Source organism: Leptonychotes weddellii, chromosome 14, assembly GCF_054177405.1.
Source record: "Leptonychotes weddellii isolate Sample4059 chromosome 14, ASM5417740v2, whole genome shotgun sequence".
Taxonomy (NCBI): domain Eukaryota; kingdom Metazoa; phylum Chordata; class Mammalia; order Carnivora; family Phocidae; genus Leptonychotes; species Leptonychotes weddellii.
Window position 1 is genome coordinate 36030994 of NC_138382.1, and position 16074 is coordinate 36047067.

General features: G+C 38.6%; 1 protein-coding gene across 1 annotated transcript in view; it reads left to right on the plus strand.

Moving 5' to 3' along the window:
- The window catches only part of ADAMTSL1 (ADAMTS like 1), a 659580-nt gene that overhangs the window by 483316 nt on the left and 160190 nt on the right, over positions 1-16074 (plus strand). Inside the window, exon 5 of the mRNA XM_081804071.1 lies at positions 15227-15463. Coding sequence (XP_081660197.1) covers positions 15227-15463 — 237 coding nt within the window. The remainder of the gene's footprint in view (positions 1-15226; positions 15464-16074) is intronic.

Sequence of the window (16074 nt, forward strand, 5' to 3'; positions counted from 1 at the left end):
CACACACTAGATTTTGGGTGTATTTTGGTCTGTTAAAGAAAGTGCCTCCCAAAATTTTAAAGAAAGAAAAACTTATATATGTACAAAAATAAGGGTTGATATGATGAAGTGATGGAATATGACTGTAAAGATGAAAATTATAAAAAATTTTATAAAAGGAATTGATAAGAAGTTGTTTGAAAAAAGAAAGAAGAGGATTTAAAAAAAAAAAGAAAAAAAGGGGAGAGAATGTGATCAGGCAGGAGAGTAGGAAAACCCACACACTAGAGATTTAGGGTATATTTTTATCTGTTAGAAGAAACTATCTCAAAATTTTAAAGAGAGAACAACTTATATATATATGCCAAAAATACAGGTAACTACCATGAAGGGATAGAATATGACTCTAAAAATGAAAAATAAAAATGCTTTTTTAAAAAAGGGATTGATAAGATGTTGGTTGAAAAAGGAAAAAAGAAAAATAAAAAAAAAAAAGACAGTTAAAAAAAATTAACTTTGAAAGACTACAGAATCATGGTAAAAAAGCCATGCATTCTATGTGCAGTATTCTAGCTCTGGAGTTCTGCCGTTCTCATTGATCCGTAAACTTGGTCTTGGCTGGCTGTTCTTGCTGATCTTCTGGGGGAGGGGCCTGTTGCCGTGGTTGCCAAATGTCTTTGCCGGAGGCAGAATTGCCCCGCCCTTGCCTGGTCCGGGCTAAGTAATCTGCTCGGGTTTGCTCTCCAGAGCTTTTGTTCCCTGCAAGCTTTCCATCCAGCTCTGGAGGAGGAGAGTGAAGATGGTGGCCTCCCAATCTCTGCCCCAGAGGAGCCGAGAACTCGGGGCCCCCCTCCTCAGTACGCCCCCAGAGAAAAGCAGTCAGTCACTCCCATCTCCCGGGTCTCTGGCCGCATTCCATGCTCACCCGGCCTGTGACCGAGCGTTTCTATCTCTGACACCTGACCCCGTGTGGAGTCTCCAAACCCAGCAGATCCCTGCGGTGTGCTCCCGCACTGCTCCTCCCGGGGGAGGAAGGGGAGTCTCTGGATCTGCCGCTTGTTGGGTCCCTGATGGAGGAGAAGTGGCCCGACTGTGCCGCGGATCATGGTTTATGGCAACCCGGGGCTGAGAGCCTGCTCCTCGGCTCTGTCTCTGCAGCCGACTTCCCCGCTCCGATCCCTGGGAGCTCTGCCGCATTCAGGCACCCCCGGTCTTTCTGTGACCCCGAGGGTCCTGAGACCACACTGTCCCGTTAGGGTTCCACCCCGCGCTTAGCCACCGGAGTGACGTCCCTCAGCGGAGCCGACCTCTAAATGTTCCAATTTTGTGCTCCGTGGCTCTATCACTTGCCAGAAGCGGCCGACGGAGGCCCCTCCCCTGCCGTCTATCCTCCCGAATATTGCCTCGGATTCCCTTCTCCGCACGTCCTACCTTCCAGAAAGTGGTCGCTGTTCTGATGAGAGAGTTGTTGCTATTCTTTTCTTCGATCTCCTGTTGTTTGTAGGTGTTCGGAATGGTTTGATCCCTATCCAGCTGAATTCCTGAGAGGAGACGAAATCCAGGTCTCCTACTCCTCTGCCATCTTGCTCCCCTTCCATTGGTTTTAAAGTTATAAATCCATTGCTATTCTTTCAGTGGTTACTCTAAAATCACTATGCATACTGAAAGGCTAAAGTTAAGTAGTATCTATACCAGCCCATCAAACAATTCAAGTCTTTTAAAACATTTTAACTCTAATTACCCTCCTGCAAACTTCTATGCCTTTGTTGTCAAGTGTTTGGGCTCTATTTTTATTAACCCCACAGATTAAATGTTTTATATAGTCACTGCTTTATATAGTCAGCTCATCTTTATTAACCCCACAGATTAGAAACTTTATATAGTCAATGTTTATTTAGCTATACTTGAAATATTCCATTTTCTTTGATCCCTATTCTTTCTTAAATCCTAGATATTCAAGGCTCATTTTTTTCTGCCTGGAGTACATCCTTTAGAAGTTCTTTCAGTGAGGGTTCAATAGAAATAAGTGCTCTTAGTTTTCTTGTTGTTTGTGTAAAATATCTATATTTAGTTCTCTTATTACTTTTACTGTGAAAATAATTATGTTCTCTTAACACTTTGAAGAGGTGTACATTGACTTCTAATTCCCACTGTTGCTGTTGAGAAACTGTCATTCTAATTGTTATTCCTTTGTCTTTTCTGTTACTTCTTTTATGATTTTATCTTTATTACTGGCATTCTGCAGTTAGCTATGATCTGTGTAGGAACAGATCACTTATTTATCCTGTTTGATTTTCATTGGACTTTCTGGTGTGGGACTTGTATCTTTAATTATTTTTAATTATTTTTCCAAGAAAACTCTTGAAAATAATTTTCTCATGTTTTCTATATCTTTGCTTCTCTGTATTGTGTCTTCTGTAATTTCTTCAACTCTTCCTTCCATTTTACTGCCTAATGCCCTCCTTAATGCCCATCACCCGGTTACCCCATCCTCCACCCACCTCACCTTTCTCAACCCTGTTTGTTTCCCAGAGTCAAGAGTCTCTCATGGTATGTCTCCCCATCTATTATGTTTCTAAAGCCTTTCTGTATATTTCATTTGCCTACATTACTTTTTAACATTCTTTTTAAGAATTTTCCTAAGCATTTTAATTTTATTTTGTACTATGTGTCTGATAATTTTCCTATATGAATTCTTTGTGTTTCCTTATTTCTACTGTCTCCTTTCCATGCCACCTTTTTCCTCATATGTTTTGTGATATTTCTATGTGCTTTCACGATTATTGGAATTTAAGACTGCTTTCCTTGTAGCCTGAGTTAGTGTGTGTACTTTCTGATAGAACTTACATTTGCTTTTGGGGGAGATAATGTTGGGATGGGGTGGTGATCAGCACGAATCAAGACCACTTTAAACAAAGTTCTTCACTGTCCACTTTGTGTGAATTGTGTCCCAAATTCTCCTGAGTCCTGTTATTAGGAATTCCAGAGGAGATTTTTGCCCCATTGCTCACTGGCAAGTTTCCTTATAGTTTTTCTCTGTGAAGCTGAGTGCTTTTATTTTGCTGATGTCATCCCATTTTATTTTTTTAAATAAACTCTGTTCTTCACAGAAGTTTTAGGTTCACAGCAAAATTAAGCAGAAACTACAGAGACTTCCCATGTGCCTATGCCCACCACAAGCACAGCCTTCCTGACTATCAACATCCCCCACTGGAGTGGGGATGCATTTATTACTATTTATTTATTTAGCACTTATTAAATCAATTGACCTACATTAACATATAATCACCCAAAGTCCATAGCTTACATTATGGCTCCATCTTGGTGTTGTATATTCTATGGGTTTGGACAGATGGACAGTTTCATATGTCCACCATTGTATCATACAGAGAAGTTATAGTGCAGGAAAAACCTCATGCACTATCCATCACTCCCTTCTTCATAACCAAGAAACCACTAATCTCCTTACTATCTCCATAGTTTGGCCTTTTGTAGAAACGGAGTGGGTTTTTCCCCCCTTTTCCTAGTCTTCTCTGAGGGTTTTATCTTAGGGTCTTGGCATTAGGAGGGGGATCTTGATCCTCTTCCGCAACTTGCCATCCATAGATGTTATCCCTTGTAATTTGCTCTTAGGGGCTATGAAAATGGAAAGGTCTAAACCACCAGGAAACCAGCAGATCCCTTTAGGATACCCTTCAATTTCCTCTCTGGATTCATGCTTTCTCATTCCATTTGTCTCTGAGGAAAACTCCTTGCCAACTCATCTGTCCATTTTATTTCATTTTTATGAATTGTAGTGTTTTTAGGTGTTCTGTAGTAGGAAGCTTCCTCAAAGTATCCAGTCCTACATGTTGTTGTATCTAGAAGTCCCTTCATCCAATCCTTGATTGGATTAAGTAACAGATACTTACCTGGCATGAAGGTTGTGCCAGGCTTACTGTAGGCCCTTAGTAAACCAAGAATAGAATATAGGGTGGTAAGTCCAAGGATGAAAGTAAGTACAGGGTGCTATGGCATCTCAGAGGGAGTTGCCTTGCACAGGCTGAGGATAGGGAATTGTCAGAGAAGATGACCAGGAAGTGATACCTAAGCTTTAAGGAATCAGCCCGGCGAATATGGAAGCCATATTGGATAAAATCAGCCAGAGGAACTCAGCATTGAGGGAATGGCAGATATTCTAATGTAAAGTGTGGGGAGGTTGGAGAGAAGTCTGGAGAACTGAGCCTCTAGAACAGCAAAGCGTGGTCAGCTCCTGCAGAAACCTGCTGAGGTATTTGTCACATTGCCACACCACACTGAACAGGAAAAACAGGTTGAAACAGCTCTCAGTAATACTGACAGTGTGCCTCATGGCTCTTTCCTTCACCACCTTGTCCAGATTCAGGCTTAAAGGGAAACAAAATAGGAAGAGAGGTCGTCTCTGTCCAAAAGTTATCTTCTAATTTCGAATTATCTGCCACTTGCCCTGTAATCCTATACCTTGATATATGGCCTCAATACCTATGCTCCTCCTTTAAATGGTAAGCATCACAAAGACAGGGAGCATATCTGACTTGTCCCCATAGCCTGGTATTTGGCAAGTGTCTCTGTTTTTTGAACATATGTAATTAACAGTTATTGGGAGTAAGTAGAAAGCATTACTATTCATCCAAAGCTGACTCTAGATAAGTTGAATCCAGTTGCATCCCTCTTTACTTTTGCCTCCTGCTGCCCACTGAGGAAATAGAAGGTTTACAGGCAGAGGACAGGAAAATCAACTTTGGAGCAACATGTTCTTCATGATGAGGCTGGAGCTCAGAGGCCATGCTTTAAGTTTCAAAGGAAACCTGAAAACACTGGGTTTTAGGGGTCAGAAAATATATTTCTCTAATTCCTTTTTGGTTTCTTAAAATATGTCCATGGTCCAAGATCAACAAACTAAGAAGTATGAGCACATAGGAACAAAGTTGAGTGTTGTCATCCATTAAACTTATGACCCAGTACATTTGGCACATTATATTGTTTGATTAGATTCATATGTTAAGGCATTGAGATAAGTCACTTTAATTAAAATAATGTTTAAACAACTAAATAAAGTAGTTCTAGAGGCAGCGAGGCAATGGGGAAGGCAAACCTCGATGAAAAAAGCCCAGTCTGAGGTCCCTCTGATGTCCCCCTAAGCTGTGTAGCTCATGAAATCACTCCTCCCTCCGTGGTATTGGAATAATAGCAATACCATACATATGTTGAGTACTTACCACATGCCCATATGGATTCAAACTTATACTAACCCATTTATGTTCCATTTGCCCACAAAGCTACCATAGGACAGTACCAGCTACCTTTCGACCAGGGTAAATCTTGAGACCCTAGGCAGGGATAGACCTTTCCCTTTTGTTGAGGAGTTGACTCCTTTCACTGGTTCTGAAAATGGCACCCAAAGGTCCAATAGACAGCTGTTAACTGGAAGCTGGCTAAAGAAGCATTAAAGGTCCCAGGTGAGGGACCTGTCCTCCTGGGCAGGACAAAAAGGAGTCTCGGAGGAGAGAAAAGGCAGAGATATGATTAGTGACGCATGTAGATCCTAGGCCCCTAGGAAGAAAAGAAAGGGAAAAAGGAAGGAAATTTAGAAAGGGAACTGGGAAAAGATAGCAAACAACTTCTAGGTCCTTACCCCAAGAGTGCCGAGGGATTATTTCAGGTCATTCACAGTACTATATCACCTGCCTCCAAAAAGGAGCATTGATTAGATACAGTGTCAGGAAAACAGACAGCTATCAGGATTCAGTGGCAGCCAAAATGAAGTAAGCTTGCAGGCCACATCGGGTGGTTTGTGATAGACTGTGATGGAGAGAAGGTGAAGCAAGAATGCTGGGGTCTCCTCTCCATTATCTAACATGGTATTTATCTTTGAATTGCTCTAGACAGTGTCCTTTTCCATTTTTCTTTCAAGTGACTGGCATAAGCACCACATGTTCCAGAAGACAATTTCAGTCTTCATATTTGCTCCTTTGTAATATGTCAAGCTTTCTTACCCTTTCCCAATAAATAGAAACACAGCGAAATTATTATGCAGTAGTAACAGCTTAAGTATTCACCTGCTAAAATGTTCCCCTTGTACTAATCTTTCCTCTAATCTGACTCTCCACCACAAATATTTTGGTAAATGCAGTCTGAAAACAACAACAACCAAAAAAAACTATGTAATTGTGTGCTTATAAAATGAAATTGTATGCCATGTCCCAAAAAAGATTACAAATGACCACTTCAAATATGCTAATTTGGAAGGGGAGGGGAAAACATTAATTTTAAACTATAAGAAATAGTAAAAAGGGAGAAATGCTGATATAAGAAAAGATACTGCGAAATTGGAGTTAATTCAAAGAAAGGGACTAAAAATAATAAAAGGCCTCAAGGAATGAATATTTTCAAAATTGAGAGAATTTAAGAGTCTAACATTGACAAACTACAACCAGTCCTACAAATACCTCTGGGGAATTGGATTCCAAGAGTCTGCATTGTTCAAAGGAGAAAAAATAAAAGCACTGAAATAAAAGCTACCCAAAGGGGGAAAAAAAAAAAAGAACTTTTAAAACTAAATGTTTTAAATGTTTTTACTTAGATCAGCCCTCAGATGCCTGGAGTCATTAAAAACTAGCCGGGCAAAGCATTTGTTTTCAGATAACAAGCTCTAATCGAGTAAGTAGGGTGTGGTTAATGATTTATTATGTCATACATTTTTAACCTCTTATGTCTGGACCTGAATAACACACTGGAATGGTTTAGAGCTGTTTAATATACCTGTAACCAGTGTTCACTTAGTAGGCACAGAGTAGGGCACACCCAAAGCTTGAATAAACTAGAGAGTTCCATATTATTTTACGGGGTCACAAATCTGTAAAGATGTTCTTTTATTGAGCATAAACCTGATCCAGAGTAAGGCATTAAGATGGTTAATGATTAATTTTTGTGGGGACTTATTTCCCTTAATGATGTTATTTTCCAAACGTGTTGACAGTTTGGAAGGAGAATAAAGAAAATCTGCAAATCTTTTACACCAGGAAGAAAGAGAAAAAAAACAAGGACTTTTAACTATATCTTGTATATGAAAATGTAGTGTCCCAGGAAAGCCTGTTGGCATTTTCAAAAAGGAGGAAGAATGAGCCAAGAATGGCCTCTACCTACTATAGCACCACCCTCCAGAATGGACCCCATTTTCTGTTCTTTGCATTCACAGTGATGTGTTAGAGATTTAAATACTATGCTCTTGAAATATAATAGAATTGTCTCCATACAGACTGTCTAGACAGGGCAGGGATGTCTGTTTAATTTCATTTTATGTAGCTGCTAACAGTCTTTTACAAATAAATGCTTTTGATGATGATGTTGATGTTACTATAAGCAGGTGGCCACAATTTTTGAGATAAAGCTTGATACCTTAACATTAGCACTTTATAGTGTATGCATATAACATGGAGTGCTGTATAAACTTTACAAATGTCTGGCTATTTATGGAATAATAAATAATTTCAGCACATTTTATGTTTCTTAATATTACCCTGTTAAATTTGTTTATGTGGAGGAGGAAATATCAATCTGCCTATTCAGAAAGCAGGCAAGAATCCCTACTCACTTTTCCTAGTTGTCCAAAATGTACAAGTATTCTTGTATATCTGTATTTTAAAGAAAGGAAATTTCGATGTCCCATCAATGAGAAAGCTATCAAGATATAGATTTCCTGCAAAATTTGAGAAAATAGAATTGGAGTTTTCTACAATGAAAAATAGCACCTGTTTCATTTATTTAATGTGTTAGTCACCATTCTTTTAACAAATACTTGAGTACTAGTATATAAGAGCAAGCCAGTGAAAGATTCCCGTCCTCCTGGAACTTATGCTTTAGTGGAAGGAGACAGACAAGTAAAAATGAGCATGATAAAGGAGTAAATTATATGGTATACTTGAAGGTGAATAAGTGTGTTGGGGAAAAAGGAAAAGTTTAGAGGATCAAGAGGAATCAGTAGTGGGAGTGGATATTGCAATTTTACAGAGAGTACTCAGGGTAGGTCTTTTTGAGAAGGTGATTTTTGAGCAAAAACTTGATGGAGGTGAGGTAATTAGCTACTTGGAATCTGAGCAAAGAGAATTCCAGGCAGAGAGACTAGATAAAGCTTGTGTCCTAAGGTAAGAGCATTGCTGTAGTGTTCCAGAGAGAGCTGGGCATCCCGTGTGAATAATGGAGATAATGGGAGGTGATGGGGCCAGATTTTTACCTCCAGCTGAGATGAAGATTTGGGTCTTTATCTGAGTGAAGTGGGGAGCCATTGCAAAGTGGTAGCAGGAAGTTTATACAATTTGCTTTATGCTTTCATAAGCTCATTCTGGCTGCTGCAGTGACAAAAGTCTCTCAGAGAGCAAGGGCAGAAAACAGATGATCGGTTAGGAGACTATGGCAATAATGCAGGTGACCTAATGGTGGCTCAGAGGAGGTTGTGGTCAGATTCTACATACTTTGCCTATAAAACCAATCTTTCCCAATGGATTAGATGTGGGAGTCAAGGATGACTCTAAGGCAGTGGTTCATAAAGTGTGGTCACCAAACTAGCAGCGTTAGAATCGTCAGGGAACTTGTCAGAAATGCATATTCTTGGACCTAACCCCAGATCTACTGAATCAGAAACTCTGGAGGGTGGGGCCTCAGCAATCTTGTATTTTTCACAAGCCTTCCAGGTGACTCCGATACATCCTCAAGTTTGAGAACCACTGCTTGAAAAGGATGGAGTTGACTGTGACTGGGAAGGATCTGGGGAGGGAACAGATCCAGGGAGAGGGAAAGGATCGGGGGTTCAGGTTTAGACATGATGAGTTGTGATGTCTCAGACATCCAGATGGGGAGGAAGCCCTTGTATATCAAAGTCTGAAGTTCAGGAGAGGAGGCTGAGTTGGAAATAGAAATTGAAACATTGGCTATGTTTCTGAGAATTAAATACGATATTAGATGGGTTGTGTCAGTGGATATTTGCTGTTTAGTGGTTTCACCTTAACTTTGGGTTCTTTTTTTGTATTATCTTTATAATTTTATTTTTTTATATTTTATTTTATTTAAATTCTGTTAGTTAACACACAGTGCAATATTGGTTTCTGGAGTAGAACTCAGTGATTCATCACTTACATACAATACCCAGTGCTCATCACAATAAGTGCCCTCTTTAATACCCATCATCCATCTAGCTCATCCCCAACCAACCTCCCTCCATCAACCCTCAGTTTGTTCTCTATCATAAAGAGTCACTTATGGCTTGTTTCCCTCTCTCCTTGTTTTCTTTTCCCCCTTCCCATATGTTCATCTGTTTTCTTTCTTAAATTCTACATATGAGTGAGGTCATATTGTATTTGTCTTTCTCTGACTTATTTCACTTAGCATAATACCCTCCAGCTCCATCCACATCATTGCAAGTGGCAAGATTTCATTCTTTTTAATGGCTGAGTAATATTCCAGTGTGTGTGTGTGTGTGTGTGTGTGTGTGTGTGTGTGTGTGTATACACCACTTCTTCTTTATCTATTCATCAGTCAATGGACGTTTGGGCTCTCTCCATACTTACCTGGCAGGGGAGATACCATGATCACCTTAATTTTGAATAAAAGAAGCGGAAAGCCAAGTAATGGAGACAAAAATATATAAATGAGGCAGCCTGCCATCTACTTCAGTGTGCTAAAAGATTTAAGAGCTTTAGGGGTATATTTTCCAGAGCCTCTATCCATTTATTGTGAAGGAAACTTGTAACCTTTTCCTATTTTACCATCACTACATTGAGGATTCCTAATATTCTGAGGATAAAACTCAGAACTAGTAAGGTTTTCTAAAGTCATCAAGTAGTTGATAAATTTCTATATGTTTTTATCATGAAGTAGCAATGCCAAATTGCCAGCAAATAGAGCAAATGCCTTACTAAGCAACTCTGTTTTCTTGCATGGTAACATTTATGAAGAATGAGTGGTTAGGGCAGGACGAAGGGGAGATAAAAAATTCAGAAGAACAGTTGCAAGATAGGGAAGTAGAGTGGGAAGCATAGATTTCTTCCATTACTACAGTTCATGTGGCCACCTAAATACACTTTCTGGTGTTTTCTTGATAGTATCAGGTATTAATAGTGACTCTGTAAATAAAACCATAGAATCAGAATATGGCACGCATATAATATGTTAAGTGAAACAGCAAAAATTAGCAGAAAAAGCCAACCACTGAATGACAGAGGTAAAGCAGAGAGATGTCCCTCTGGAAAGAAAATGTCTTCTTTAAGAAGAGAGAAAATAGAGAAAAAGGCATGCTTCTCCTGACCCCGAATCTATTTTCTGTATATTTTTTCAAAACCATTTTAAAGGCCTTTCAGATGCTCCCACCTTCGCTGCTGAGATATCATCTTTTACATTTCACCCAGTGAGTAAACTCTGGAAAGCCTAACACTCTTTTATCCCACAATGTAATCTGATCCACCTCTCAGCATCAGGGGACATCTGGGATCCATCTTATCTTTCCCACTGGCTAGTTGATTAACCAGAAAGTGTTTTGAATTGGATTCATATATGGCAGAACTCCACGGGCTTTATGAATTATAATGGGAGCAAATAAAAAGTCAGATTTTATTTCTGTGTTTTTAAAGAAAATTCTGTTGCCGTTCAGATCGAGTGCTTAAAAATTGGAGAGAAAAACTATTATATTGTATTAATGGCTAAATACAGTAATTCATGGGATCATCTGACTATTTTAAATAGAATACATTTTTTTTTCAGAGTGAGGAAGTCCTAAGTCAGTAACCTGACACAGAGTTGTCAATCCACAGGCATATTACAGTTAGTTGAGAATAGAAGGCCAGGGAAAGTGTTAGATTGCTCTTTCTTGCTCCATTTCTACTTGATGGTGTTTCTAGAGACATAAGAGAGGCTGGAAGTTGGGGACCTTTAATCCAGTGCATCCTTCCTACACCATGTTTTTTGCCAGGTTCTTGGTGAGGGATGTGTTTTGTTCAAATAGCCACTAGACTTTTCAATAATCTTAATTGTTTTCATCATTACTACCTATGAGGGAGGTTCAGTGCATAAATACATAAATAATTCATTTGTTTTCTTCTTCGTTTTAATTATCCCCACTGAAAACTCATGATTCCTACTACTAAGATTTTATGAGAACCAAAATCACATTGTATATATCCAGTACATTCTACATTCAGTATGACCTAAGGAAAACCACGTCTCGTGGGCAGAACTGATGACATGTGGTATCATAAGGCATCTCTCCAGAAGCTAATATTTCGAAGGTGATGCCCAGGATAAGATATGAAATATTTTTCAAAGCAATTAGGACATCAGTTTCTAAATCTGATTTCTAGGAGGATTAGGAAGGATAGTGGTCTCATGAACCAAATTATAATTAAAAACTTTGTACATGGTGAATCTCTATGCAAATGAGAGCTGTTCTGTTGCAATTATTATGATCATCCTGGTGGGACAAGAAGCTATGATGACTTTGCTTGAGTTTTCACTCCTGCAGCTGGGTGATCCCAGATATATCAGGGGTTCAATGAGGGTCTTGAACTATGCTTGAGATGTTTTGGGTTCAACAAAGAAGCTTTTGCCAAATCCTCCTTCCCTTAATTTTTAAACATGTGTATTTCAAGGGAAATTTGATTCATATGTTTCTGATTCATTTACACTTAAATCATCAAAATGTTATTTTGTAAGAGCTATTTGATGTCCAAGAATCTTTCTGAACCTGTTTTATAAGTCCTCTTAAGTCCTTTTTCTTAAAACAGGAAGTTGCATTTTGCCAAGTACAAATAAACTAAAACATTAAAAAGGTTCAAGTTCCAGTTTCCAACTCTCAATTCCAGGTTTTAAGTACATTCTCAATTTAGCAAAATGTATTTTCCCACCCCTACAGAAATATGGGTGGAAGAAAAGACAGTAATGATAAAAGTGAGTAAAGGTATTCCCAAGCATTATTAGTCTTAGAGACATTTCTCCAGTTGTGAAAGTTCACAAAACCTCCAACAGATATACTTGCAGCGATTAGATACAGGTGAGTTGAGAATAGGAACATCAGTCTGCTCCTTGATTCTCTGTTTACTGTTTTCATCACAGAAAAGAAAACCTAAAAGTGTTAATACTTTAACTTTTTACTTATTTTACCTTTGAATGCCTTTGAGTCTTATTTATTTAGTAAAGATGGGAAGACTCAACACATTTGGTTGAATAGAAGGGACTCTAAGAGACTGCGGATGAGGTAACATCAATTTAAAAACATAACTGACACTCTTCTCGGAATTGGATAAATGCAGAAAATTATCTCTGGTTCATACTAAGGGGTCTCTTAATTACATATTACCCTCATTACTTTAATGCAGAGGTGATTCAGCCTGACCCTGTAATTCCCTTACAGCTGATTCATTTCTAGAAAAAAGAGGTAAAGGTTAATTATGAGAGGGGCTTGTGACCATTCTAAACAATTTCCCCAACAGTGTGCTTTATTGAGCCCACCTCAATATTTCTTTTGTACTGCTGAGAAATCAAGTGATTCTTGGGATGGCAGATATTATGCAACTGAAAACACTTAATTCAAACATAATTAATAAGGGACACCTGGGTGGCTCAGTCGAGCGTTCGACTCTTGAATTCAGCTCAGGTCATGATCTCAGGGTCATGAGATCAAGTCCCCTGTTGGGTTCTGCACTCAGCAGGGAGTCTGCTTGAGATTCTCTCTCCCTCTGTCCCTCCCCCACTCGTGCTCTCTCACTCTCAAAAAGTAAATAAATAAAAATAAAATAAAATAAACATTATTAACTAAACTATCAGTTCTGCTATGGGAGCTCACATGCAGTGGCCACCAGGGAAACTCGTTGATCATAGAGAGCAGGTTTCATTAACAGTCTCTGTATCTCAAATGGGGGAAGTTTAGGAAGAGGATGTGTAGACTGGGGGGCAATGTTCAGTCATAGGGTTATCTCAGGACAGAAGCTAGTGAGTGAGGTCTAAGCAAAGACTGGTAGGATTTGTAAACAAGTTGTGGTCTTGTTTTTAACGTGAGCCCATGAAGAGTGACTGTTAAAATCCGTTTTTGCTTTTATTTTGGAACACATGGTCTGAAAGGAGCTAGCATTAAAACATTTAAGTTCAGACAATTTGTGTTACAGTCATACAACTTACCTGTTTTGTGTTTCATAGCATAGTTTTGTAGGGTGTGGTTTTTGTTTTATTTCTCACAAGGAACAAAGACAAGAGACAAAGTATAACATGCTTATTAATTGATAGAACTTAAAAATTTTTTAAATTGTAGCCTATCATTTACAAAATTAATAAGTAATGATTTTATACTTTATACTTTTCTCAGACAATATTTGAAATCACTTAAGTTTCATTGGGTACCTATGTGTCTATACCTATATATTTTTGGTATATATATGGCACTTATATGTTAAGTGAAACAGCAAAAATTAGCAAATTTTATATATTATATAAATTATTTTTCCTTTAATACTATGTTTTATTCACTCCAAGAACATATATAATACTATAAGTAAAATACCTTTGAGATTTCATATAGCATTTTAAGCTATTTTGTGTTCATCTTAAATAAGTGTTTAAGTGTTTATCCACCATCTTGCCTAGAAAGAATTTATGCTGCTCCAAATATTAAAACCTTATATGCTACTTAAGAGTACCACTAAAGTTTGAAAAAAGTCAGGAATTCCATTTTATGAAATAGAGTAATGCTAGTCTCACAATGCTTCTTTAAATGTAAAGAGATTTCAGAGAAAGAAACCTTGTATAAGAAGAATCCTCAAAAATGATGATGTGGTAACCAAGACCTGCTAAAGGCCACATGCAAACCCCTATTTGAGATTTTTAAAAATTATAGTAAAAGCCTTTCAACAAATGGATATCCTTTTTTTTTTTTTTTTAGATTTTATTTATTTATCTGAGAAAGAGAAAAAGAGAAAGCACCAGCATGGGGGAGGGACAGAGGAGGAGGAAGAAGCAGACCCGCTGAGCAGGAAGCCCAAAGGGGGGCTCCATCCCAGGACCCTGGGGTCATGACCTGAAGGCTGAAGGCAGATGCTTAATTGAGCCATGCAGGCGCCCCCAACAAATGGATATTCTATAATCCTCCATACTAAATCCTAATCTGAACACATGGAGAATGAAATAAATATATCCATAAGCCTTTCCGAGGGATAGGTGATTCTTGCCTTTTTAAAGTTGAATATCATTTGCTTTCACTAAAATGTATCATGTTTTAGATAATAGCCATGAGTTATAGTCTTAATTTTAAAATGCTCTCTATAAGATATACATTTAAAACATTCTTATTTTCCACTGGTCTCTGCCAATGTGATTTAAAATTCAAATTCAGAGGATCTCATAATTCTCCAGCTTTTTCTCTTCAGTGGCTTCATTGAATAATCATAGTAATAGCTACCATGCACTGTCTTCCTTGTGCCAGTATTTGGCTGACATAAGCCCCTGAAATTCTCACAGTGACCTTGAGGGCTTAGTATTATTGCTTCTGTTTAAACAAAAGGAAACCTAGTCTCAGAGAGACCCACTGTATCGTAGCCTTCCTCCCATCTGAGAAGTCCAAACCTTTCCACTCTGCTGTGTTGCCTTAAGCTAAGGAAATTCAGATATAAATGCTCTTTTCTCTTTCTTTCTTCCCCATATTTAATTCTAGATACTCTGCAGCCTAAGTTTTAGAAAAACTTACAAACTCCACAAAAAAGGTTTGAATGAAATTATCACAACTTTGTGCTGCAAACTGCCACAGTATTGTCTTAGCTCTCGTTATTAGAACTGAAAGCAACAGACATGTTTTTTGACTAGCCCTCTGACTTCAGTAAGTTCTGCTGAAGTTACCAGGAAATCGAAATGGTATTTCATTGTGGGGGGATCCATGGATCAATCAACATCTTTCAGAAAATAGATTTCAGGGTGACAACTTTCCCAACCAATATCAATCAGGTCGATCTCAAGTTGATTACTTTTCCATTTAGCTTAAATCCAAAAATATATTTCCAGATGATTACTTTCTCAAAGCTTTATGTTTTTCAAGGCCAAAGAATCATATGACCTCTCAGATGATATGGGAGTGTCCATCTGTAACAGCCAGGACATATGTGTTGTTTTTTAAAACTTTGACAGACCACATGCTGCACACGCTGTTTTCTGTTTGGGCTGCCCTTTTCACCTGTGTGTCCCTCCCACCTCTCTTCTCCAGGACTGCCCACCAGAAGCAGGCGACTTCCGGGCTCAGCAATGCTCCGCTCACAATGATGTCAAGCACCATGGCCAGTTTTATGAATGGCTGCCTGTGTCTAATGACCCCGACAACCCATGTTCACTCAAATGCCAGGCCAAAGGAACAACCCTAGTTGTGGAACTAGCACCTAAAGTCTTAGATGGGACCCGTTGCTACACAGAATCTTTGGATATGTGCATCAGTGGTTTGTGCCAAGTAAGTGCCGGCTCCTTTTTTTAGTGTCTCTGTGTAAATAGCTTTTGTATAGTCCTGCCCTCTCAATCATTCAGTGTTACTTTTTCTAGAGTTGATACAGGATGACAGATTTGAAAGTTGAGGTTTAATTTCAGTTGAAACTACAAATGTTGTAGTTTGTGTTAAGGAAAAGAGGGCTGGAATATTTTTACTTTCTTTGAGTCTCAGCTGAATTTGAAAGGCTGAAAGTTCTTGAATATGTGTGTCCCTTTGGTATTAGATCCAAAATTGCCTCTACCTTGGTTGTCCCTGGAAAGTATTTGTATGTGCATATGTGTTGTGTGTGTGTGTGTGTGTGCATCTATGTGTCTGTGTGTCTGTGTGTATTTGGAGGCATCGATTTTCATTTACTTAGAACTTCGGAATTACCTAGGTAAGATTAAAGTTTTCAAGTAAACTCTGGGCAAATTTATTTCTTCATTATTATAGCTGTAATTTTTTTTATTCTTATGTTAATCCCCTACATTACATCATTAGTTTTAGATGTAGTGTTCCATGATTCATTGTTTGTGCATAACACCCAGTGCTCCATGCAGAATGTGCCCTCCTCAATACCCACCACCAGGCTCACC